The 26,402-nt window shown below is 42.1% G+C and overlaps 1 protein-coding gene across 9 annotated transcripts in view; it reads right to left on the minus strand.

The window, feature by feature from the left end:
* LOC131691934 (high mobility group protein DSP1) overlaps positions 1 to 26,402 on the minus strand; it is a 74,143-nt gene that overhangs the window by 9,320 nt on the left and 38,421 nt on the right. For 8 of the 9 annotated variants that reach the window (XM_058978708.1, XM_058978699.1, XM_058978768.1 and 5 more), the window contains exons 4-5: positions 4,525 to 4,688; positions 4,252 to 4,426 (exon numbers count right to left, since the gene is read on the minus strand). In XM_058978708.1, the coding sequence (XP_058834691.1) occupies positions 4,252 to 4,426; positions 4,525 to 4,688 (339 nt within the window). The remainder of the gene's footprint in view (positions 1 to 4,251; positions 4,427 to 4,524; positions 4,689 to 26,402) is intronic. The other variant, XM_058978756.1, reaches the window with a different exon arrangement.

The following is a 26,402-nucleotide window of genomic DNA, read 5'->3' on the forward strand; positions in this document are numbered from 1 at the left end:
CACATGGTCGTGAAATTTTCAAGTGAACTTTTTCACAAAATGGGTTTTTCGTGAAATATCACATAGTTATGCACAGCTTCTAGCGGCTCGAAAGAGATGCGAGCAGCAGATAAGAAAATTATTAGGACCTCGAACATCGTTATTCATTTGAAAAGGTTCAATGTGATGTCCGGACAGAAAACGATAGGTGCGCTGAGGGGGGAGCCAGAAATCGTGTTCGTTGTGTAGTTCACAAACTTGTCCGAATAAAAAATCTGATAGTAATTAAACACGAACATAAGTCACATTACTCCACGTGTCAAATTTGAAAGTGAGCTTAAGAATAAAATATCACGAAAACGTGAATTTAAATTGCGAATATCGTGACTAAGGTCCTGAAATCATGAACATGAAAGACACCAGGTATGCCTAAAATATCAAAAATCGTGACTAAGATACTGAAATCACGAACACAAATCACTCTACCTGTGACTAAAACATCACGATAACATGAATAAAAATTACGGAAACCGTGACTGAGATCCTGAAATTGTGAGCATAAGTCACACTACTCTACCAGAAAAATACAACATAATTAGTCTTCAGGGTCCGTCTTTTCCATTTTTCCAAAAATCTTCCAAGTAGTTTTAGGCGGTTTCAAGCGGTACGGATAACCGCGTAAAAAACCTGATTTAAAAGTTTTGTGAAGAAAATCATTTCCTCCCCCCAAGCTTCCACGAAAAGAGTACTTTGATGAGTTGGCAAATGTAGAATCTGGAGAACTGTTATACTTTTACAGCTCATTTCCTTGGAAAACTTGTAAATGGGCAGGAAATTTCTGTACTTCATGGATGTATCTATATTTCAATTAGAGATAAAACTGACAAAATTATCTCTATATTCAAGCAGCTTTCAACATTTCTGTTCCTCTTAGAAGTTTTTTAATAGCGTTCTCCCATCAGTTAAAATATCTACAAAGAAGTTGACCATTTAAATTGATCCTCCAGGCAATAATCGTATCATTCCCGAGTAACAATTGAAGTTTTACAGCACACTACAAGTGCAATCTAAATTTTATCAGTGGCTATAAAACTATCATAAAACCACAATTGTTACTAGGGTTGGAAGGCTAATTCATCGAACTAGCTCTCACTAGAATTTCAACTCTGCTGGACAGTGAAATTGAAGAAGTATCCAATCGAAGTTTGGTTCTATCAATAATATAATAAATAATTCCTTCCGACGTAGGTATTATTTTCACGATGTAAAAATTATTCGTGTGGATCGAGGTGTGCTTTTGGGGATCTTAAAGTCTTTGTTTGTCTATTTATTACGGCTTTAACTTTAATTAAGGTTAAAGACATTAATAGTAGAGTAGCTACCCGCACCGCGTCTAGAGTTCTAGAAGACTAACTCCCACGTCAGGACATGGGGATGCACGATCATTTTAAACATCGCTACGGTTTGAGTTAATTAACATAAACATTGATTAAAGAAGCTTACATACGTGATTACGAAATTCGAAAAAATCTATTTCAAATGAGGGGTACGAGTTCTTGACTGGCTGCGGTGAAACAAAGCCTTGCTTATGTGTTTCCGTGATCAAGGATTCATATCAAAATTTTCACCCAATAAATTCAAAAAACCGGCCAAAGCACGCGACTATAGGCACCGGTTCGTTAACATCTATCATCAACGTCAATTGATACTCTTTGGGATCCGGTCCGAGTCCGGTTCGAAAGCCGTAAATATTGAAACCGTTAGAAATACACTGCTACCAAAAAGGTCTGTCCAGATTTTGTGGCGACACAGAAGAGGAGTTCACTTTGCCATTCCTCACCGTTTTCGATGGTAGAGTTTTAATTTACTCTTATGTCACGCAACAATAACACCTCGGGGTTAGAAAGAGTCAAATTCAACTTTCTGAAGAATCGGTTAGAAATGCTCCTTGAGACCAACGTTGTACCCCACGATTGGAGGCAAGTGAGGGTGATAATCATTTTCGAAACCGAGTAAACAAGCCTCCGATCACAACTTGTATCGGCCGATAGCGTGTTATCCTGTACATACATAATTTAGCCTCCGCAAAAGTAACAGACGAATATCGGATAGCGTTTATAAAACAGTAAATGCTCCTGATTATCTTCAGCAACGTTGGTTCGAAATTCTGTCACTATATGACCCCTGCTAACTTGGTTTATTTAGTGCAGTGGTTCTCAACCTTTTTCGTATCACGGACCCTTTAGAAATCACCCTGGGTTGCGGACCCCCACGGATAAACATGTATGCTATCAATGTTATTTTCAGTTTGTTAGGAAACAAAACTTGAAATTTTAATACGGGCTCGAAAAATATATTTTTCTTCGCGGGCCCCCAGCACCAACTTCACGGCCCCCTAGGGGTCCGCGCACGCCAGGTTGAGAATCACTGATTTAGTGACTCTACCAAAGTAGCATTTCTAGTTTTATAGCACATTACAAGTTTTAAGAAATGTTTCAAGAGTGCCAATTGTTACTAAAATAGCCACCCAGAAGGGAACTTCTCATCATCAACGAAGTTAGAAGGAAAGAATGTTTGATAAATTATGCAAGCAAGCACCGATCGGGAAGAATTCATACCGTCAGTACGATCAAAGCGTTTAACCGTGAAATCGATCTGTATTTTTTTTTTGAATATCAGGTAAAAAGTGGAATAAATGAATCTGTATTTAATTGAGCCCGCCAAACAAGAGCGGAGTGTGTCCTAACGTTTTGAAAAGACATGAATGAAGGGTCCTCGGCAGAATTTAGGTAAGTGTAATTCAGAAATCTCTCTGGAAGTATTAACTTTGTACTTGTTGTAGACTTTAGATTATAGCGCTTTTTGTTAAATAAGATCAATGGTTGATTTCTATTAAAACCTTGCGAATTAATCAAATCACTTGTAAGTAGGAGCACACATCCACCAACCAGTCATTAAAACTTCCTTAGCAACAAGAATGGACTATGCCAGTCGAAGGCCACAGACCCAACACCAACCCGTCCGCCCAAAAACCATATAGTTGTGCCTACTTTTCCACAGCCCCATTTAATCAGAGGTCACTCATTGGTTAATAACAAAGAACATCAGCCGTCATCTTACTCAGACCGAACCATGCGTACTTTCCCTGCATATTAAACTCCCCATTAACCGACCGGTAAACTCCCGAATGCTGCTCCCTCCCTTCTAGAATTTATAAAAATGAACCATATTAGCTCACCTGCTTCCCGGTAATTCGGATCCCAGGAGGATTTCATCAGTACCTGGACACGATCTTTAAACATCAACGAAATTCTAGAAATTCAAAATTCATGGAACTGCCTCAAGAGTCTGGAACGGTCACTCAGAACCCCACGGGAGCCTACTCCGAAATAACCGTTTCCGGATTAAACTATCAAACGGTCCCATAACCATGAGAAGATACTGTCTTCTGAGGCAATTCCAAGAATTCTGACAGCCATTAAAATTCCCAAACAGCATTCAAGTGCTGATACATACCCTCGGAAAACATCTAAAAGTGTTCGAATCGGATAAAAATGCCATAGACATAAGCATCTCAGCTTTGCGAGCGTTGCGTTGGTCCTTTATGGGTAAAAACATATTGGTATTGATTTCTAGCTTAGAAAAGAACACAAGAATTTCATGGATTGATATCTGTTATGTTGCCTTCTTTTGAACTTTAGAATCATTTTAAGATTTTTCATTTTATTCATTCTTTTCATCATGAGCTGTTTTGCATTGCAAACACTCAACATATTTAAAAGCTCAGAAAATATAAATTTTCCATGTGTTCAGGCAACTTACAGTACATGGAAAGTAAAGAGTAATAATAATTTTACTCGATTAAACATCTACAGTTGTTGGCTCATTACATTAAATATTAATTTGTACTGCCAAGACCAAATAAAAGAAAGCTTTTCAAAACAATTTTCCACCCAGAAATTATGTGACGACGAATTACTGGTTACCTTACAGCTGCCTATACTCTACAAATAGTACAGTACACGCACTTTTTCAAAGGTCCTTCCTCTCTTATCCAGCTCTCTCTCTATAACAATTGAAAATATTGACAGCAATATTCAGTATCATATAGATTACCAAATGAACGGATCTATACATGGATTTAAGGATTCCAAAAAGGAAACTTAGTAGCAATGCGCTGAAGAATAATGGATTCCCAATAGTTCACCATGTAGTAAAACATCACCAAAATGATGAATCACCGAATCAAAAAAAAACCCAAAAGCTACTTACCGCCTCGTACCGCTGCTTATCCTTCTCCGCCATCTGTTCATACTTGGATTTAACTTCTGCATCCATGTCGGACCACTTTCGGCCGAGTTCCTTCGCGATATCACCAACTCCGTACTCGGGGTTCAGTGCCTTCACCTTGTTCCGTTCATCGTGGCAGAACCAAAAGAACGCCGATCTAAAATTTGTCCCCAAAAAAAAAAAAAGAAAGATGATTAGCAAAAAATCGTCCCCTCCTCATTGGATGAGTGACTAGTGAAAGGATGATATACTCACAGTGACCGCTTGGGCGCATTTGGATCCTTGAAGGCCTTTCGCTTCTTGCCACGGCCGACGACTGTGCCCTTCGGTGGAACGTAACTTTGCATCTCCAGCTCGTACCGTGCCTTGTCCTTTTCGGCCATCTCGTGGAAGCGCTGTTTCTCCTTATCCAGCATCGTCTGGTTGCAAGCAAAAAATAGTGGCATTAACATTCTAACATTAACGGGTTAAGGGGGGTATGAGAGTGGGGAAGGATAACGTTTCAAATCTTGAGAACTAGTTTTTAAACCAACTGCAACGACGAGCAGTGAAGTAAATTTCAATGATACCCATTATTGAATAGGCGTGGATGGAAAGTTTCCTTCGAATCGAAAATAAGTCTTCGTATGTTTTAAAATTGAAATTATTCACAAGCTCAATTGTCTTCCTCTCAGACACAACAATGCGTATTTCTCCCGCATAATCGTCACTCCGTTGAATCAATTGATCGTGTCTTCGGGAATGTTGCCGTTTTTTTAATACTGGATACACATTTTGATTGAATGGAGTGTATAGATTTTTTCTTGTTTTTATTCAAATTTATGATCATACCTTTCTTAGGTATGTATGTGGACGATATAATTTGTACAAATTTGGGCGGAGATTCAAAATGAGTGGTACGGTAGAAAGTAGCACTAATCGGGGCAATACCCTAAAAAGCGTTTTATTTGACGCTTGCCATTTTTCAAAATTCAAAAAGAATTGTTATATGGCCATCGCCACGCAGAAAAAAAGCTAAACACACAATTTCGTGTATTCAATGTTCATAAATCATTATATATTCGTGATAACACGATAAATGAGACCCTAAATAAGCGATTAAACCAGTAGCAATAATTTTCCGCCAAACTAAATACAGTTAAGTGTTAATAAAATTGAAGCCGGCCACAAGCAGTTCAACCGTGATTGAATCGTAAATAACATCACGACCGTTTCGAGGGAATCGATTCTACATAATCAGCCGGAGCTTTTTTTCTAGAGTAAACGATTCTAGTCATTCGTCTTGCCGTTTGACACGAAAGAACCTTCATAGTTTAACAATGTGACTTTAATATCAATCGTTTGTCTCGCCAACCATGCGTCTCCGGTGTGCCGAAAGGTTCCTTCTTTTCAGGATAAAACAACGACGAGGAAAGACGATTGGTGGAAAAATAAGTTTGGAGGCGCAAGTGGTGAAACACTATCAGCATTGGCAGCAGCAGCGACTAAAGCAAAACGACGACGACGAGGTTCTGTGAGCACAGCGCCACACAAGTATATAATATAAATTTTGTGCCCGTTTCTGTCCCCCCCTACCACCACTTCGTTTTCCCTTTGCTAGAGCGAGGACCGGTATTTCCCATCTGCCATCGGCACACACCAGCCAGCCAGCCAGCCAACCCAACACCGCGCTGCTGCTGCTGCTGCCGTCACACCGAAACGGTCTTTCATTTCCTTTTTCGGAAAAATCAATGAAAGCAGCAGCAGCAGCAACGCGCTGGAGCTCTGAGCTGATTCGCGGACTGAGCCACCACGGTTTGCTGTTTGAAATGTTCAGAGGATGAAAGTTGCTGGCATGGAAAAACAGAACGATGTCGACGACGACGACGATGACGGTGACGACCTTTCGAGGGGGGGGGGGGGGATTGTGAAAATAGGAAAGCGGTTTGCCACGTTTGAACGAGCGCTGCTGCCGTTGAGGAGGAGTGGAGAAGGGGATGAAGACAAGGAGGCAATCATGGAAAAATGGAACGTGCTAGTGCTAGCAGTGCGGCAGCAGGATAACACCATGCTCCACGGAGCGCGAAGGGAGGAAGTGAAGTGGAAGAGAATGAGGAGTCGTCGGGTGGGGGGTTAGATTTTCTATGTATATGTACATAGACATAGAACTGGGGAAGGCGCTTTCCACTTCCTGGGTCGGCCGGAGCCGTTGGCTGGTGGGATGAGTAATAGGATCGATGTGGGAAAAGCGTGTATGTTCAGGCCCCGGTGCTATGTACAATAGCAAAAACGGGCTCTTCTCGTTCGCTTGCTTGCTTGCTAGCAACCAGCAAAGCTCGGGCTGTACAAACATAACTATACTACATTCTCTACATTCATATAACACCGTAGCAAACCAACGAACGGCAGCACCCAGCAGGGAGATGACGACGTCAACGGCGACGACGAGAACGACGACGCTGGGGCAACGAAGATTGCTTCATGTTTCTGTGCCTAACGCTCCAAACTAGCGCTGATCTGCAGGCTGACTTTAAATTGGAATATTATATCGGTACTAGGTGGACGGGTGACTTCAGTCATATTTTGGTTCTTTGAGTTTTTTTTTTCTGCTAGGTCATTCAAATGTTGAAGTAAGCGGTCAGTAAACTTATCGCTGGACCCCAGTATCATGATAATGGCTTTCAACGGAATCCTTGATGTTTTTTTTCAACTGCCAGTGCCTCGTCGTTGCTGGTATGTCCTTGTTCCTAAAAAACAACCGATTAGTTCCAATTTATTACAAGTTTAGATGGTACTGATAATCAAATTTCGCCAAATTTGAGCTTTAGTGAAACGACTAGTCTCAGGAGCTCAAGTGTCCATAGGTCCCAAAAATACACTTAGAAATATAAAAATCTTAAGAGTACAAAAGACCTAAAAGACCCAAAGAGTTCAAAATTCCTAGTCTTAGACTGTCATGAATTCAAAGATTAGAGTAGTCTAATCTTTGAATCTAATAATATTCGTACATAGATCTTAAGAAACGCAAGTTTCGGGAGGGCAGGTTCCAAGAGCTCAAAGTGCCGAGTCTAAAGGTCCCAGGAATCCGCAGATCCCAAGAGTAAAAGACTCAAGAGTACACACAACTCACCAGTACAAAAGTTCCAAGGGATCAAAGGTTTCTGTTGAGCCTTGTGCTCCGTCAGAATCACTCACTACAATTGCAGACGAGAAGGGAAATATCACCGACTAAACACTGCGATCCGTCGTCCTGAATGTCGAGCGGGATTTCATGATCGCGTGGGAGCGAGCGTTTATAGGTGCGCGCTTTAAATGACGTGCGCGGATGATCGCGATTGCATGTTCGCATTCGTCACCAAACTTGTATTATCGTGTGTTTGTATGTTTACGTGTTTGTAATTCCACATCTTTGAAATCGTTTATATAATCCTGTAGCCGTTTACATATTGGCATTTGGGACCACCATAATTCGTATGTGCCAATACATACATTGTTTTAATCGACTTGACCATTTCTTTATTGCGAAAAGCTCGAGCGTTTGTATGTTATTGTACGTGCTCTCCTTATCACGTAGCTGTACGTATGTTGGCGTGTTTGTAATTTCGCGTGTACTAATGCGTTTATATAACGTTGTTTGCATATTCCGAGTGCTTTTTAGAGCTGTAGAGAATGAAACACTATAAAAAAAACAACACATTATATAGACAGTCATTCAGCAATGGTTTGATGGACGTAAGACTCGTTCACCACAATATATTAGTGAAAGACATGTTTTCTTGGGTCTAAAATTCTTAGGAGCCCAAACGGGCCTTGAGAGTTACAAGTTCCCATTATTTCGAATGACCGAGTTTTGCTGCCCTAAACGATATTGTTTAAGCCATTCAAGCCATGTGCGTGAAAAACATTACTGCAACGTTGATATTGATCATAAAATCTCACAATTGGAATAAAAAGAACAGAAAAAAAATCACTCGACTTATTTACCAACCTCCCAAGACTAATTTACATAAGCGTGCCATCGGCGAACCAACTAGCTTGCCCTTTTCCCTTCTCACTCTCTCTCGTAGACAGGATAGTGGTAGAATATTATAAAAGTGGTACAAATGTAACCGTTTCTATGTTGAACCTATTGGGACTGGTTTCCGCTCGTTCCCGCGAGAATCCGTATTATGGTGAGATATGTCAGTCTCAAATAGGCAGCAAAAATCATAAATTAACAAATCTGGACAAACATGTGAAAAGGGCCTAAACGACTCTCATCGTTTACTCTCTCTCTCTCTCTCTCTCTCTCTCTCTCTCTCTCTCTCTCTCTCTCTCTCTCTCTCTCTCTCTCTCTCTCTCTCTCTCTCTCTCTCTCTCTCTTCCGGTTACAACTCGGCAACTCGGTTACATTTGCTTAGCATAATATGATAGACGACATCAAACACTCTCGATACTTATTGAAACAATGTTGGAAAGTTTTGTGTGTCATCGAAACGGAAAATAAACACAAAGAGGCTCTCATTTGCATTTAGGCCCGCTTTACATATTTTTCTAGAAACAAGAAATGCCTATGGCCACAGGAAATCAACACCGAAAAATAGGAGAATAAAGGAAAAATCAGGCCTAAAAGGAACAAAATTTCCCGCGACGATATATGAATCGAGTTGAGGTAGGTTTCGAAGCTACCATCAAACTCCAGTCATTCTTAAATAGGCAATCAACAGTAGCAAGACCTACAAGAAATCGACAGCAGGAAGGTAAAGGGGTACTCCCAAGTCCCAAGTGCCTAGAAATTTAAAGGTTCCAAAACATCAAAGATTCTAATGTTCTAAGGGTCTCGAAGATTTCAATAGTCCTAAGAGATAGGGTGACCAGAGCTTTCCAGAAAGTCTCACCGAGAACTTTTTCGAAATTACACGCTTGCTACCCCACCATCAGCGAAGGTTCCATGCTGTTGTTGGAGCATTCTGTCAACCTGAATCGAGTGGATGAGACGTAATCTTTTTAAAATCGTCTGAGTTTTAGCACTAAATACGTCATTGAAGTAAAGCAGAAACATCAACGGTCCCAAGTAGCTTCCCTGTGCCTTGATGTAAAAATTGATTCCTGGCAATGACTCCAATGACAACCATTAGCTCCAGATCTGCGAGTTAGGATAGAAATTTGAGATTAAAAAGACGTCGGAGAGATATGGACCCGTGTGAATAAAGCGAAGGCCAAAAAAAAATTTTAGGATCACAGAAGAAAAAGCGGAAAAAATCAAGCGTTTTCTTCGACTTCCCAGTACACCAGGGCAGTCAGAGAATTACCAGGACATGTCCGGGGAAACCAGGACGTATGGTGACCCTACTAAAAGGTACCAAGAGTCCTAAAAAGGTATCAAGAGTCCCAAAAGATGGTCCAAAAAATCCCAAAAGTCACGAGTCCAAAAAGTTCCAAAAGGTCGCAAGAGTCCGGAATTATGGTCCCGAGTTCCGAAAGCTGGTCTTAAGAGTCCCAAAAGGTGATCCAAAATGTGGTGCCAATAGTCCGAAAAGATGGTCTCAAGAGTCCCAAAAGGTGGTCCCAAGAGTCCCAAAAGGTGGTCACAAGAGTCACAAAAGGTGTTCTCAAGTGTCCCAAAAGTGGGTCCCAAGAGCTCTAAATGATGGTCCCAAGAGTCCCAAAAGGTGGTGCCAAAATTCATAAAAGGTGGTCCCAAGTCCCAAAAAGTGGTCCCAAGAGTCCCATAAAATTCCAAGAGTCCCAACAGGGCACAAGAGTCCCAGAAAGTGGTCCGAAGTGTACCAAAAGATGGTTTCAAATGCCCCACAAGGTACCAGAAATCCTAAAAGGTTATCCCAAGAGTCCCAAAAGGTGGTCACAAGAGTCTCAAAGGATGGTCCCAAGATTCCTAAAAGGTGATCCCAAGAGCCCGAAAATGGTGTCCCAAGAGTCTCAAAAAGTGGTCCCAAGCGCCGCAAAAGGTGGTCTCAAGTGTTCCAAGAGCTCCAAAAAATTGTCCCAAAAGTCCGAAAAAGTGGTGCCAAGATTCATAAAAGGTAGTCCCAAGTCCCAAAAGGAGGTCCCAAGAGTCCCATAAGGTCCCAAGAGCCCCAACAGGGCACAAGAGTCCCAAAAGGTGGTCCGAAGTGTACCAAAAGGTGGTCCTAAGTGCCCCAAAAGGTTGTCCCAAGAGTCCCAAAAGGTTGTCCCAAGAGTCCCAAAAGGTCTCGAGAATTCCAAAAGGTCCCAAGAGTCCCCAAACGCTTCAAGAGTCCCAAAAGGTCCTAAGAATCACAAATGGTACCAAGGGTGCCGAAAGATCCTAAGAGTTTCAAAAGGTTCGAAGATTCCCCAAAGGCTTCAAGAATCCCAAAAGGTCTCAAGAGTCCCAAAAGGTCCCAAGAGTCCCAAAAAGTACCAAGAGTGGTCACGAGAGTCCCAACTCCCAAGTGTCGATTCCAAGGATTCCAAGAGTTAAAATTTCCGAAGAGTGCAAAGATCCTAACAATCCAGAGATACAAAGAATCTACAAGCCCCAAGAGTTTAGAAGTCCCCAGCAACCAGAGGTTACAGGGATCCATAGTTCCCAAGAATCCAAAAATCATCAGAGTTGAGTGATATCAAAAGTCCAAAAATCAAAGATCCAAGAGTCCACAGGCTCCAAAAGTCAAGAGATCCCAAGAGTCCAGAGGTTCGAAGAGTGCGAGATCCCAAGAGTCCAGGAGACCCAAGAGTCCAGAGGACCCAAGAGTCCAGAGGTCCAAAGTTCACAAGAGCCCAGATATCCCAAGAGTTCAGAGAACCCAAGAGTTCAGCGTCCAAAGGTCCAAGTGCCCAGAAATACCAAAAATCTAGAAGCCCCAAGAGTCCAGGGATCCCAAGGGTCCAGGGATTTCAAGATTCCGAAGATCCCAAGAGTAAAAAAACCCAAGAGTTCAGAGATCCCTAGAGTACAAGAATCCTAAGAGTCCGGAGATCCGAAAAGTCCAGAGATCCCAAGAGTCCAGAGATCTCAAGAGTCTGGAGATCCCAAGAGTTCAGAGATCCCAAAAGTCAAGAGGTCCAAATAGTTCAGAGATCCCAAAAGTCAAGAGGTCCAAATAGTTCAGAGATCCCAAGACTTCAGAGTACAAAGGTCCAAGAGTCCAGAGGTCCCAAGAATCCAAAGTCCCAACAGCCCAGAAGCCCTAAGTGTCCTGAAGTTCTAAGAGTCCAGAGGTCCTACGAGTTCAGAGATCCCAAGGATCCGGAGGCCTCAAGAGTCCAGAGATCCCAAGAGTCCAAGGATCCTAAGAGTCTAGAGATCCCAAGAGTTCAGAGATCCCAATAGTCCAGAGATCCCAATAATCCAGATATCTCAAGAGTCCAGAGATCTCAAGCGTCCAGAGATCCCAAACGTGCAGGGATCTCAAAAGTCCAAAGATCCAAGTGTCCACAGGCTCCAATAATCAAGTGATCCCAGGAGTCCAGAGGTTCCAAAAGTCCAGAGGTTCCAAGAGTGCGAGATCCCAAGAAACCAGAGGTCCCAACAGTCTAGAAGCCCAAAGAGTCCAGAGTTCACAAGAGCCCAGATGTCCCAAGAGTTCAGAGAACTCAAGAGTTCAGAGTCCAAAGGTCCAGAAATACCAAAAGTTTACAAGCCCCAAGAATCCAGGGATCCAGAGATTTCAAAGATCTCAAGAGTCCAGAGATCCCAAGACTTCAGAGTCCAAAGGTTCAAAAATCCAGAGGTCCCAAGAATCCAAGGTCCCAACAGCCCAGAGGCACCAAGTGTCCAGAAGTTCCAAGAGTCCAGAGGTCTTATGAGTCCAGAGGTCCCAAGAGCCCAAGGATCCTAAGAGTCCGGAGTTCCCAAAAGTCCAGAGATCCCAAGGATCTAGAGATCCCAAGAGTCCAGAGGTCCTAAGAGCCAAGAGGTCCTACGAGTCCAGAGGTCCTACAAGTCCGGATGTTCTACGAGTCCAGAAGTCCTAAGTGTCCAAAAAGTTCAAGTATCCGAAGCTATACAAGATTCAGAAATACAAATATCCCATAACTAAAGTTCGAAGAAATTGCTTAGGACTTAGGACTACGCTAAGGTTTTTTTTACGCGGGGGATACAGGCCGCGTAAATGAAAACGCGTCAATTTCAAAATCTGCGTAAATGAAGACCGCGTAGATTAAAGAATCCGCGTTAATGGGAACCTCGTAAATGGATACCGCGTAAATTCAAAAATCCGCGTAAATGAAAACCGCGTAAATGAAAACCGCGTAAATTTCAAAATCCGCGTAAAAAACTTGAGTGTATTCTGAAGTTAAGGAAGATCTTTAATATTTGTTAATACTCGCGCCACTTTACTGAAGTTCGTAGAGCTACAAGTAATGCAGAGGAGTTTTCCCAACGGTTACGGAACTTCTTAGCACACCGACAGATATTACAGCAGAATCTTCCAGAACTTCCCATCCCCTCTAGGTCGAGGATTTCTTGGAGTACAGAGAGCATTCCTGAAACTTGCTATATAATATAACTGAAGATAGCAGAAACTCCGCAGTTCATAGAAATTGCCTGTCGTTGGTAAAGCTTCTCTGAGTTTCAGATAAATTCTTTGATGTTTGTTGAATTTTCTTGAATTACTTAAATAAAAATTAGTTATTTGACGTCGAAAATATTGTCTTTACAGTCTCGAAACGACTGGGTTCGTAAATGTTAAAACGGGCGCATCCATTTGGAAGCCTCTTGATGAGAAATCGAAAGTACTGTGCTTCCAACAGTTAAAATATTGAGGAATAATTCATTCAAAATTTCTTTTCTGAACGCTGTTTAAATTTGCTAGAAGGTTCCAAATCAATTGTCTAAAGCCACTGGACCAAACGTCAACCAGCCTAACGGCACGAAAAAAAAAACCTTTTATAAAATATTTTAACTTGACATTGGCTCGTTAGAATACTTCAAAACATTCTGGTGCGGTCCTTGAACAGCGACGACGGCGGCGGCGCCAGCCCCGAGTACCATAAAAAGGACTTTTCTATGCAACGTCAAGTGGAATAATCTAAAACCCCGACACAGACCAGCACACCCAGCGGAATACACACGCTGGATGGCAGGATGATGAACGACCATCTAAAAAATACGGAAGTAGCACTGTGCCGTCCATAAAATACGAAATCAAATTTATCGGTTAACTTTTTTGTTCAGAACACCACCCAAATCTGAATAATCGTTTTCTCAAACGACAGAATCCCATTTCGAATGAATCGTACTTTGACACTGGACCCCCCCCCCATCCAACGGCAATTTTCGGACCGGCTGTGCGGAAGTCGAAGGCTGCTGTGCGATCCATGTTTTTCTGCTACCATTCCATTTACTGATGCAAGCACATTGAAATAAATGTGGCTACATACTCTTTCTGTGTGTAGCACATAAAATGCAGCACACGCCAGCGAGACTCTAGTACATAGGGACACAATCGTGTGTCGTTCTTGTACCATCACAGCAGAGGCGACATGCGGGGCCACCAGAGCCTGACGGCGCGGCAGTGACAGAGATGGAGCAGTTGCAGCGAAAACGGCATCTTTCATCTGGCAGCGAAATTAATGCTCTTTAGATGCAGAGCGGGGCATTCACGAAATAATTCAAATGTGATGAAATGTTTCCTCCCTCCTTCTATAGGTAGGTCTTGACTTGTCAAAATGAATCGACGAACCCGACGAACGATAAGTTGAAGTGCAACCACCGAGCGAACGAATTGAAAAATCCTGTCCATAATCATGACAAATTTTCAATTCGAATGAAGGACGACGGAACGAAGCGGCGCCACCCTAGGGCGAGTGCAAACTAATTTTAATTTCAATCAGCAGAAACCTAACACCATTTTCCTGTCGTACCAATTTCCACCTCTCCCATCGTAGCTGCCGCCGCCGCTCAGGATCCCTGAAGCTCACTCCAACAGCGAATCGGAACAGGAGATTGAAATGTACATAAGTTCGTGGTATATACCACGCGTATCCGTCCCGTCGTTCTGGGGTGGGGGGTGGAACGCGATGGGATGTGTGGGTGGGAGGAATCGAGCGGCTATCGGGCCGCGAGCATTGGAAGGAATCAACGATTTGCCGGTTTATGAAGTTTATTTCTGCTGTTTTTTTCACATCGTGAATGATAACAACAACGCATCACAAAAGAGGAAAATTTCTACCGGTCATGTTCCCTTCGTTTGTACACGATATTATTTTCACATCACGGGTAAAAGAAGGTGCCAGATGGACAGTCTCAACTTTAAGGACATTGTCAGTGATTGACCTATTAGAGTAATTTAGTGAGTGAATGAACGCCTTTTCGCTTATGCTGATTCGAGCAAATCTATCCTGACCCGGATCCGAGAATGAGTTCAGCATTAAATGAAAAATCCGTCATCTTCAACTATGAGACAGTAAGCGTTGCTAAAATAGTTGAAGCTCTCACGTTTTTATCGCTGCTATTGTTGCCAGGAGGAGCTCGTCGTTTGAGTCCCAATAATCCCAGACATTTTCACCATCTGCGTCAACGAACCGGTGCTGGCGACCATGCAGCTGGGTCATGCTTCGGAAAGAGACTATCCACGATCGTCTTCAATTTGTCAGAGCGCCGTGCAACTTGCGTCCGTGGACACTTAGTTCTTGGCCAACACAACACGATAAACGCTGTACTAGGGGTGCTGCTTTTCTGTTCAGTTTCTTGAAGCAGGTGGAGTTGCTCAGTACACTATCTCACGTTTAAAAATCGCCCAGGCCGCCCGAAATGTGTTCCCTGACTGCTTCAGATCTTGCTTCGCGTCTTCAAGTTTTTATCTATGCAATACGGAGGGTGCTGAGTCGTTTGTTCTACCAATACGCCGAATGGCGGCAGTGCTTCGGTACTGTTACGTCACATACCTTCGTTAGTGTTGCCAACAACTCTGCGCGAAAAGCTTCATTTCGAATCGCCAGAATTTTAGTCCCTCTATGACTTCCTAATCCGGATCGTGGCCGGTACATCTAGGTTACACTGCTCTATTAGTGCCCTTTCGGTCGTGATCTCGTCCAGACCCTTGCACACTAGGTCGAGCACTTGAGGCAAGGATCCTTCTTCAACTCGGAGGTCATGTTTCCTTTCTGAGTGCGTCTCGTTTTCACGAGGGTCTCTCACGTCTCCGCCAGTTCCGGGTCTTCACTCACTCTCTAGAAATGAGCCGCGCATGTTTTATGGTTCGAAGAGGCTGGCATTTTTCTTTCTTATTCTGTTTCATTCTTTTGCTGTCATTTTTTCCGCGCCAATCAAGGTCCTCTAATCGCCGACTGACTCCTCCTCGCTTTTTTGTTTCTTAGAGTCCTGTTGTTCCCCGAGCATGTCTCTCAGTCTTTTCTTCCAGCGAGTATTGCGGTAACTCTTCAATGTCTCTTCAGTTTCAGCCTTTGCGTGTTCGATGGTTATCTTCAGAGCCTTTCCGGTTGATTAAGTTTTTACCAGGAGCACCTTACGCTTACGTTCAACAGTTCTTACGGATTGACTTGGGTGTACAGATTGTGCCGCACATTCATCTTCACGAACTCAAAAAGCTCGTCGACCTTTTTTCTCACCTTCGCCAAATTTTGCATCATTCTGGGTGATGTTGGGGTGAACACTCGCTTTTCCAGAAATTGTCGCGTTGGTTTCCTTTTGCCTCATTCTCTACCCTACCACTGCTGGTACTTGTTGTGGATACCAGCGTCATAACACTTGAATCTTTGGATGTCTCCATACTGATGGGTTCCCCTTCAGATCGCTATCTCAATTCGTTGTATGTAGTCGCCTTCTATGATCCATTGGTTTTCCATGCAAACAGAGTGACTAATCAAGGGTTGGACATTATCCGTCATGGGAATTTAATTCTGAAATTCGTCAAAATAATAAAATTAAAATAAAACAACTATACAACAACTAGCAAAGAAACTAACTGAAATTTATGGAATACGTCGAAATTGTAATCGGAGCATATTATTGTTACGCTTTATTCGGGACTTTTTTCTGTTAGAACGAGATCACCGAGCACACACCAATTAGCGAAGGTTTTAAACCGTTGTTTAAAATAATCTGAAATGTGCAATTGAGCGGATGTCTAGTCTAGTCTACATATAAACAGCCAATACATGTAGGGATCCTGGAAAATTGCAGATGCTCGCCCACAATTTTTTTGTCAATACTAATGATTGTGGTACATATGCTATGTGACACAATTATTAAAGCGGCCAGGCCAACTGTGCAGCGTACAGAATGAAAATGATTCAAAGATGTACGTTGAATAAGTTCTTCATGTAATGAAGAACTTATTCAACGAACCATTTTGAACCTTGAATAAGGAAGAAACGTGGACAACCGTACCGACCGTTTGATGGGGATTTAATAAATCGTTGGGAGTGACTTGGCTAAGAGGGTTAATGTCACTCCTTTGGTACATGGGATGAAACAGAGTTATTTAGCCATGCCATGGCTAATGAGCCTAGGTTATAGCGCCTTTACTCGCTTGGTGTCGTGGTGCTCATAGAGCCTTTTGAAGGAAAACACGAGCAGTACCCTTCCTTGAGTCCATACTTGCCACATTCATGTCACGAAACCGGCAGTCCTTGTTGTAATGCATAGCCCCGCTCGACCAGCAGAGTGTCCCGGGCCGTTCCCGGTTAGTGCTGCTGCTTCCCAAAAACTTACTTTGATGTTTGGGTTGGATGTGTTTGTGTGCGACTATGTTCACTGCAGACGATAGATTTTCAACCAGCACTGTGTCCGGTTTTAGGCTAACCAAATTGTTGCACTGTTCTACCACTTGTTGGAGTGTCAATTCCGCCGCTTCATTGAGCTTGTTGATTTGGTCAATTTGAGACCGCAGACATAAATCAGGCACTGGAACTGTTCTTCTGTCAATTCTGACAGCTTAAAATCGACGCAAGCTCTATTGACCTTACATGAATAAGCAAGGTAATCATCACTGTCCTCCTTGATTGTTTGGAGACAGTTGTACGATCTGCGAAAAACAGACACCGTAGCACCGAACAAACTTTATTTTTCGACGGCTTCTTTAAACGAAAATTCACGAGCTAGCTTTGATAAAATGAAGCTTTTGTAGCGCTCGTGATCCGGTGGGCTCAGTTTTCTCAGTAGAAGTCTCACTTTGGCGGCGTCATCCAGTCTGGCGGCATCCTTGTCGAAGAGAACGGGAAAACCACGTGTCGAAAGTGTGCCCGTTGTCTTTGTCGTAGTTGAAATCCGCCATGTTGCTTGACAAAGAATCCAGTACAGTTTCATCACAGGATGAGTTACTGACGGGGGTCTGAGTTTCGTGTCCTGAAATGAGCAGTTGAGCGGATAAGAGAAAAACATCATCTGCGAAGCACAGGCGCGGAGTCTTCAGCACGTCGATGAACGTCGTTGAAGTAAAGCACAAAGAACAACGGATCCAAGCGACTTCCCTGGGGTACTCTTGACGTAGACGTGAGTGTTGGTACTTGACAGTTTCCAATGATAACCACTATCTCTCGATCTGCGAGGAAGGATCGAAACAACTACCGTTGCCAATCCAGCGTAGAGAGAAGATCATAGATACTGCGACGTGCTCTTTTATGGAAATTATAGAAGACGAAGAGGACCGAAACAATAAAACCGTGCACCAGGGTGCGATCAATAGATCATTGACAAAACAAAGATCAAGGTGACGGCTGTTCTCTTTGCAAAAAGAATTGATTGATAGTAACGTGGATGAATTGTAGCTGTTACGAAGCCTCACTGCCGCTGAGTGAAGAGATAAGAGATCGGCCTCCGGGCAAAGAAATTCATTGGGGAAAGATTTCCACGAAATACTAAGAAAATTGAAGTCTCGTAGTACGATCATCCCAGTATCTTCTTTAGGATGGTAAAAACTAAGTTATCGTTTTAGTATCTTCTAGGGTGGTAAAAACTAAGCTGCAGTGTGTGTGTCAACATATTCGATATGACGGGCACGATCGGGTGAGACAATTTACGGTCACCAAGCTCTATTATCGTCCAGACTTGCTCGAACCAATCCCAGCAAGTATTTTCTACAATTCGTGTGCCTTCATGTTGCGACTAACTGCTACTAATACACCATCTCCAGTAGATATTTGACTATTTCAAAACATGTCATATGACATCTCTCGTGAGCGGCTAGCAGGAAAAGCGGCATCTGGAACTGATATGAAGTCCGAGCGATTGGCGGTGAACTAGAATGGAGGAACATTTCTGCGCTAGAATTTCTTGAAATAGATGAAGATTTGCTGCAGTAGGATGTTTGGAAGATTCTTTATCCACTTCCGCGAACAGGATCAAGATGACTGGTGAACGCTGATAATTTCTTTTTCGGTACAAAAGGGTTTTTTAGTCTATTCACGAAACCCATCCCTTTTTTCGCGCAGTAACAGCTTTAGCTTCGTTTGGACGGATCAGAGGCAACGAAACGCCCTTTTGGGAAATGCCTATCCACACCAACCAACACCTTCAGCTCAAATTTCGAACCTATTTATCATTTTCTGGTGTTACTTCAATGTTGTCAGTGTACTAGTTATCATTTCCACTTAATTTACGCTACGAAAATGTAGGGTACAATTGACCGCCCAAGATGACGAATTTTCCATTCGAAAAGTGTTTACAGTGAAGTGTACGGTAGCAAATTGGCATTTTTTTCGATTCGTTCCGCTGTGTATTTTGGTGCTGCCTTACGTTTATGATAAATGACGGTGTTTTCCTTCAAAATACAGTCGGCAGTCCAGCTTAAAATACCAAATTTTCGTGCCAATTCGGGTGTTGATTGTCCAATTTTATTTTTGGCACGTGACAGCGCGTTTTCTTTGTTCTGACTCTTAGTTTTGTTTGGAGACAGCATTTATTTTTACTTGACGGACTTTTGCCATCACGACAATCTTAGTTTGTCTTTGAACAGTTGCTGAATTTATTCTGTTTTGAATCGTCCAAACAGGTTGGCGAAATATTTACGTAAATTCAGCTTATACGACCCTTTGTTTGCAACTCAACTGCGAATTCGAAGCGCGTTGGTACATGTTCGTGTTTGTTTATTCTGCATAAACGCCTGAATTAAGTCTAAGAAGGGTCCAAACAATGGAACGAGAGTCATTCATTCAAAAAGCCCTGTAGGTCAAATGGCCCATTCGGTTAAATGTCCATTCCCGGCTAGATGGATTATTCGGCCAAATGATCCTATGGGCCCAGTTGCTTGTCCGCTTAAACGGCCCTTTCAGCTGAAATTATCATTTTTCTTAACAGGTTTGGCCGCTAGGGCCATTAGGCTCATGCGGCCCTTTGGTCGAAAAAGCAAAGTTCACCGAAAAGAGTTATTTGGTCGAAAGAGTTCCATTTGGCTAAAATTGCCGGCCTTATGGCCAGTGTGACTAAAATAGCCCTTTCAGACAAATTGCACTGTCGGCCAAATGGCTCTTCCAGCCAAATGACCCTTCAAACTAAATGACTTTTTTCGGCCGAAAAAGTTCTTTCGGTTAAAATAACCCTTTCGGTCAAATGGCCCTTTTCAACATATTGACTCTTTTCACCTTATGGCTCTTTCGCTGAAATCGCTCTATGGACTAATTGCCCTAATGACCCCTTCGACTAAAAGTGCCATGTTGGACAAATGGCCGTTTTGGTCAAATTGTCATTTTGGCCAATATGGTCTGTTGGCCGAATTTCCATTTCACCCGCACGGTCGCTTCGGCCAAATGAATATTTCGACCAATTGACACTTTCAGCTGAATGACCCTTTCGGCAAAAAAATGGTCCTTTCAGTTAAATGACCATTTTCGACCAAATGGCTCTTTTGCTCAAATCATCCTGTGATTAAAAGAACAAATAACTGCTACGGCTAAAATTGCTCTTCGCACAAATGACCTTTTCGGTTAAATAGCTCTTTCGGTCAGTATGTACTATTGGCCAAATTTCCCTTTCATCCAAATGGCCCTTTCGAAGAAAATGGCCGTTTCGGTTAAATGTATCCTTCACTCAAAGTACCCTTTCGACAAAATAACCGGATGGAGATTTCGCTCAAAAACATTTTCGGTCAAATGACCCTCGGAGTGAAATGAACCTTTCGGCCAAATGTCCCTTTTGGCTAAAAAGGCCATTTTGGTCAAATGACCCTTTCAGCCAACTAACCATTTTCGACCAAATGGTTCTTTCGATCAAACTGCCTTATAGGTCAAATGACCAAATGGTCGTTTCGTCTGGCATTGCCGTTTCGGACAAATGGTTTTTCCGGTCAAATGGCCATTAGGATCAGTATGGACACTTAGCCTTGCAGCCAAATGGCACGTTTGGCCAAATGGGTTTTCCAACGAAAATAGTCCTTTCGGCGACGTGGCTTTTTCGCTCAAAAAACTTCCTTTCGGCTAAGTGTCTCTTTCCCCTATGGATCAAATGACACCATGAGCCAAATTGTCTTAGCAAAAAAATCCCCTTTGGCTAAAATTGCCATTTGGCTTACCAAAACTTTTAATCGAAAGGGTCATTTGACCGACAGGCTAATATTTGGATAAAGGATGGTCGATAGAGCAATCGTTTGGAAGTTTTTTCCCATAAAGGCCAAAATTGCCGATACGGCCATTTAATTTGAACTTTATCGCAATGACGCATACATAGTATGATATCAGAATGTTCGTATGTAACGAAGAGATATTTTTGGGAAACAGTTAAGATTATTCAAGATTCAAAGAGGTTTACTACTTGGAATATCTTCACAGAAACAAAAATGTATTTTTTTGTATTATCTAACAAAATATCCATAATCTAACCCCATCTAAAAGCACACCAGCTGTTGTTAGTAGCCACCACCATCCCGCATCGACTTGAGAAATAAATTTTAATTTTTCATTGTCTGTACGGCTCCACCAACTTCTCACCTCGATAATAGGGGCGGTGGAGTACTTTGTTACAAACAGCTGGTCCGATTGCGGACCCGCCGTTTTGACCCCGCAGGCAACGACGAAGAAAAAAAAATAATAAACACTCGTACATAGTGAGCAGATGTAGCCGCCACGATAAAAAAGTACCCCCTCTTTCCTGTATCTCCACCACCACCACCATTGACCGACCGACCGACCGACAGCCACACCAATTCAATTGCGGCATAATCAAATGAATCATTAATTTGTTTTCATCATTTTGCATTTTTTATCTCTCGCCTCCTCAAACGCAAAATCAATACACACTCGCTCGGCTCACATCTTTAAGTGTTGCGCTATTCATCAAAGTGTGTGAGTAGTCGGATCCAAGTGTGCTGTGTGCGAGCGGCAAACAGGCGTGAAATTAAAGCGTTGTAAATTTGATTCAACATCAAATCTGACCAAGGTCCAAGCAGCAATAAACGAAAAAAAGGTATGAAAAGCGAAGGCAGGAAGGACCTCGCTTGCTATTAAATTCAGTTTCATTTAAATTTATTACAGCATCAATCATTCACGTGTTTCCAGTTTCACGTGTTCTCTCGTCTCACCTCTTTCAGCCTGAGCAGGATTCGGTTTGTCGACCCGAAGGGAGAAAATCGATAGCTCGCAGAGAGCTGTGCTAGGAAATTGCAACCCCCGTGATTCGTGAGATAAAACGTCCTCAAACGGAATAATGGGTTAGCCACAGTTTGATCGGCTGTTGAAATATTTCACCAAAGGAGTGAAAAGTTTCAATTCGTCTCAAATGTCGAACTGATAAATGACTTTTCGTTTTAATTTACACTTTTACAGCACGGGGCACACTCCTTACCGGACGTTGTGACGTGACATGTGTGTGTGTGCTAGTGTTAGAGGGAAGGGAAGGCAGTAAGTCTCGGCGATAGAGGGAACCGGATAGCAATAAATTTCTGCCAGGAGGGTGGATATAATTTATTATGACATGACATTACAGCTTTATATAGTATAGTCAGTGCACCATCGGGGAGGGGAAGACGGCGGTTATGCGGCAATGGTCGATGGTCCCGTCCCAGCTTTATATGTGGGGTAGCCAAAAATATAGCATCTATTTCGCACTAAAAGCACATAACGGAAAAGGGTACGTGTACATGGATCCGCTTAGGATCGGCTGAAAACAGACCATGGGATTGTGGGCGAGTGATGGCCACGAGTTAGAGTTAACAATATGGTAATTTTGGATTTGGAAATAGATTCTAAGATTTCGTCACGGTTCTCATATCTGCTTATGATAGAATCGTACAAAAAAATTCGCTCTGTTCAAAATTAGTCCGCCGGTAATACGCAGGAACCAATCAATTTTCCGGAAATTCTCCGGAACGTGGCACTAAATCACCTCTGATTGGCACATGTACTCTCGTCGGCTCGACGTTCTCAGGAAGCATAAAAAAGCACTGCCGCCACCGCCAAATGGACAAAAGAAACGTCGGTTACAGCATGCGTAAAACCATCGAGAAAAACCCGCCACGGCCGGTCTCACATTTGACCTATAAAAATGGCCCAAACAGGTTCCAGCCGCTGCTGAGCCCCTTCTTTTAAAACTATCGCTCGGCTCGGTCAGGCCCGCCATGGTAACAACACCACGAATGCATCAACCAACCAACCAACCGTGAAGGTACCCCAGGAGACGTCTTTCGATTCACGTAGGTCCTCCTTCTCGCATCAGTCTTGCCACCTTTCCGAGCAGAGTGACACGCGGCTTGGTCCGACCAAGGTAAGAAGAAAAAATGGAAAGAGGCCCGAATAGTACCGTTACAATACTTGAGACGTACATCAAGAGGTAAGAGTAAACGTAGACGCGACGGAAAAAATGAACAACAGCAATAGCAACAACAACAACATCATTAACAAGCACCACAAAGCAGCACTCCTCTTCGACACTGTCGTGGTGCAGCAGCAACTTGGTTGCACACGGGGGACGACGCGTTTCCATTCGGCTGGGTCTGCTCTGTAACGAATCGAAGTAGGCGTTGTGTATCGCGATTATCTGTTTTTTCTCGTTTTGAAGGGGATCCGGAGGATTGTGCTTCATAATGTACATTTTTATCTGGAAACAGTACTGTAATGATCCGTCTGTTTTTTAACCGAACAACAAACTTGTGTTGATAATATCGGAAAAATGTTTTTAAACTCACCCGACACAGTTTGAATCTCCAAGTTGTCTGGTTGCAGAAAATCTGTGACTGTATCCAATTGCATACTTTTCCCTCTCAGTATTATTCTTAACAGACAAGCACTTGAATAGGGCTAATAGACATCTTCTTTCTACACATTTGACTAATTTTATGTACACTACACCTGCAGTAGGTCAGGACGACAAAAAATTCTAAAATTTCTTGATGAAAAACGTCTTTTTACAGAAAAACCACCACTGAAAATCGGTTGAAAAAATCCAACTCTCGCGAAGAAAACAAACGCTTCAAACTCATCAATCCACGGTGACACAACAGCTGATCCCCGATTGCTACGATCGGGTACGTTTTACTAGTCGACAGTCCACGATGCAAAAATAGATAGGTGCAAACATTTGTCCTTTTGAATGCGTTGGTCACTGGTAGTTTCTTGCATGCAGAATTTATGGCGACCGGGACATTGGATCATATTTTCAACAAACCAAAGCAAAACGAATGCTTGTAAGCACGTGGTGAAAATAAGTATGTCAGCCGGGCCCGTTAATTGGGACAAGGCTTCTTGAGTTTTTCTCATCTCTTTTATATTTCCTTTTTGCTCGAAAAAAAAATCACTACCGCACTTACACATAGAAAAATTGTGTATCTTGCTCTCCAATACGCCAGACGCTGTTCTGAAACATTCTCTAAATGACGTTTTCATTACTTCAAACTTCCATCGACTTTTTATCGCGAATTTCTAAACCCCATCTCACCTTAACCGCACTATATGGATAGTCCCAAAAGGAGAGTTTTATTCCATCATATTTAAAATAAACGATTCTTACTTTAAACCAGTGAACATTTCAAAAATTCATAAAATTTAATCCGTTAAAAAAATAATGTATTTGCCTTCAATTCATCAATTATATCGCAAAGTTGAAAGTTTCAAAGAAAGAAGTGTCCAGCAACATCAATTTTTAATAGCTTTCTTTGTGCCAGATATAATAGCTATTGGCAACGTTCTGTTGAAAGCTTATTACTGAAAATGTCAACAAACACTTTTTGGAACACGGTAAATTCGGAGTAGAAGTTTGTAAATTTTTAGGGAAGTTCTACGACTTTTCTAAACAGTTCTGTAATGGTTTTCTGAGTTCCATAGTTCTTTGAATTTAATGATAAACCAAATCCTTGATCTTACATTCCGGTGTAAAAATTCCAAGAAATTCGCGTTCACAAGAATTTCAAATTTCTTAGGAGATTCTTGAACTATGCAGGAACCCACTGATATTTGGGAGCTTCCAGACTTCTATTATCTGTATTGTATTATATAATTTATTAGGGATTTGACCTAGTAGATCATTCGCCCTTGCTGATATGAAGCTTCCTGGATTTCCCGAAATTTTCAGCGCATTTTTTCGATGTTTATGAACATCAGAACTACGCAGATCCAATATGCCTGTAGTTCGTAGAAACTCACAGGAGCTTGTGGTAATTGTTTGAAATTAGTAGGATTTCCAGAGAATCGGCGAAATTCTCTGAACTTTAAGGGATTATCCGAAATTCTGTACTGCTCTATCTCGAGATAAATAAACTCAAAACGAAAACTTCTCTGACGTTTGAAGGCCCACGCTACAGAGAAATGCACAATAAACCATTCTTGAAAATTAGCTGAATAACATGGGAAATTTTTCAGCATTCTGACTGTTTGGGGGAAGGATGATGTGTTAGATATAACTCTATGCTCCGAAATAATTTCGCATGAGCTGACGAACTGGCTTGAATTGTTACCGTCATCCGATCACGAATACATTTTTCTATCATTTAATTTCTTTTTTTTAATTTCCGAGCAGAGAGAGGCTCGCTGGGGCAGACATTCTTGCTTTGAACTCAAAAACCTGAGTGCATAAGCCACTCACTACTGACAAGCGGTTATCTAATGTTGAAGTGCAACAAACGATACCTCTATCAGAAATTGTCGGCAGCCGGCTGCCCAGAGCAGTTGGCACATGAATGCAATCGCAGCATCATTTGTCAAGGTGAATCTAGATATATAGAACTGATTATCTCGTTCCAATAACAAAAACACCTTCCCGTGACAATTGTAAATACATGGTTCCTCTCCTGACGACAAGGATGTTGTTGGCCACGTATTACGATGCTCACGCTCAATATATTTTTGACATTAATGAACCTGTAAAATTCATGATATTACATTGCAGTGACAAAACTCAAGTACTTCCATTACTGAATATCTTACAGTTAGAAGCAATATGGGTTCACACTTCATAAATTTCAAAGGCAAGCTCAATTATTAGTCAGTTAGTCATCCGTTCCTTTGGCTTCGAAAGTCAGAAACGACTATGGAACGACGTCTTCCGTCTGGGCTAAACATCTGGACATTATCAGCACACAATTACGAACGTGATGTAGTTGTAGAATACATTTTCTCGAGATTTGGCTCCATTTTCGCGTTTTTAAAATTATTCCATCTCATGAACCCGTTAGGTCTAATCCAAGTTTGCCTGAAGTCATTAGAAATTGCATTGTCCCACGGTACGGGTGCTTCTGTTTTCTATGGCTCGCTATTCTTATTGCCCGGTCAAAGGCAACGATACTACACAGCAAAATCTCGTCAAATTTTCATCAGACCAAAAGATTCAGCAATCCAAGATGCGGAAGACTCAGGAATTTAAATTCAATCCACTTGGCAGGTAGTGTTTGCTTAAAATTCAGCAATTGAAATAATCAAATTGTCAGTACAATTACAGGATTCACAGTTATCCAGTCCAAAATACGTCACCCATCACGTCAATTGCTGAATTTTCAACGAAGATACTATATCAATAAGATGAGTACGAAACGCTAACCTTTAGACATCTTGGATTGCCGAACCTTTCAGCTGATGAAATTTAAAAGAAAATTGCTGTCCTTCGGTGAAAAAATGGCATGTATGCTGTTTGTGTAGTGGTTAAGTAACAAATCGTTAGATTTAACCCCATTGGACGCTATTGAAATCCCATAATAATTACCATTTTCGAGCTTGTCAGTATCGTCTTATATTCCTTGTGTGGACGTGAGTCTTTGTTTTTTTTTCCTTTTTCAAGGATTTTTATGAACGTGTCCACTGGAAAACAG

The sequence above is a fragment of the Topomyia yanbarensis genome, chromosome 1 (assembly GCF_030247195.1).
Source record: "Topomyia yanbarensis strain Yona2022 chromosome 1, ASM3024719v1, whole genome shotgun sequence".
Classification (NCBI taxonomy): Eukaryota; Metazoa; Arthropoda; class Insecta; order Diptera; family Culicidae; genus Topomyia; species Topomyia yanbarensis.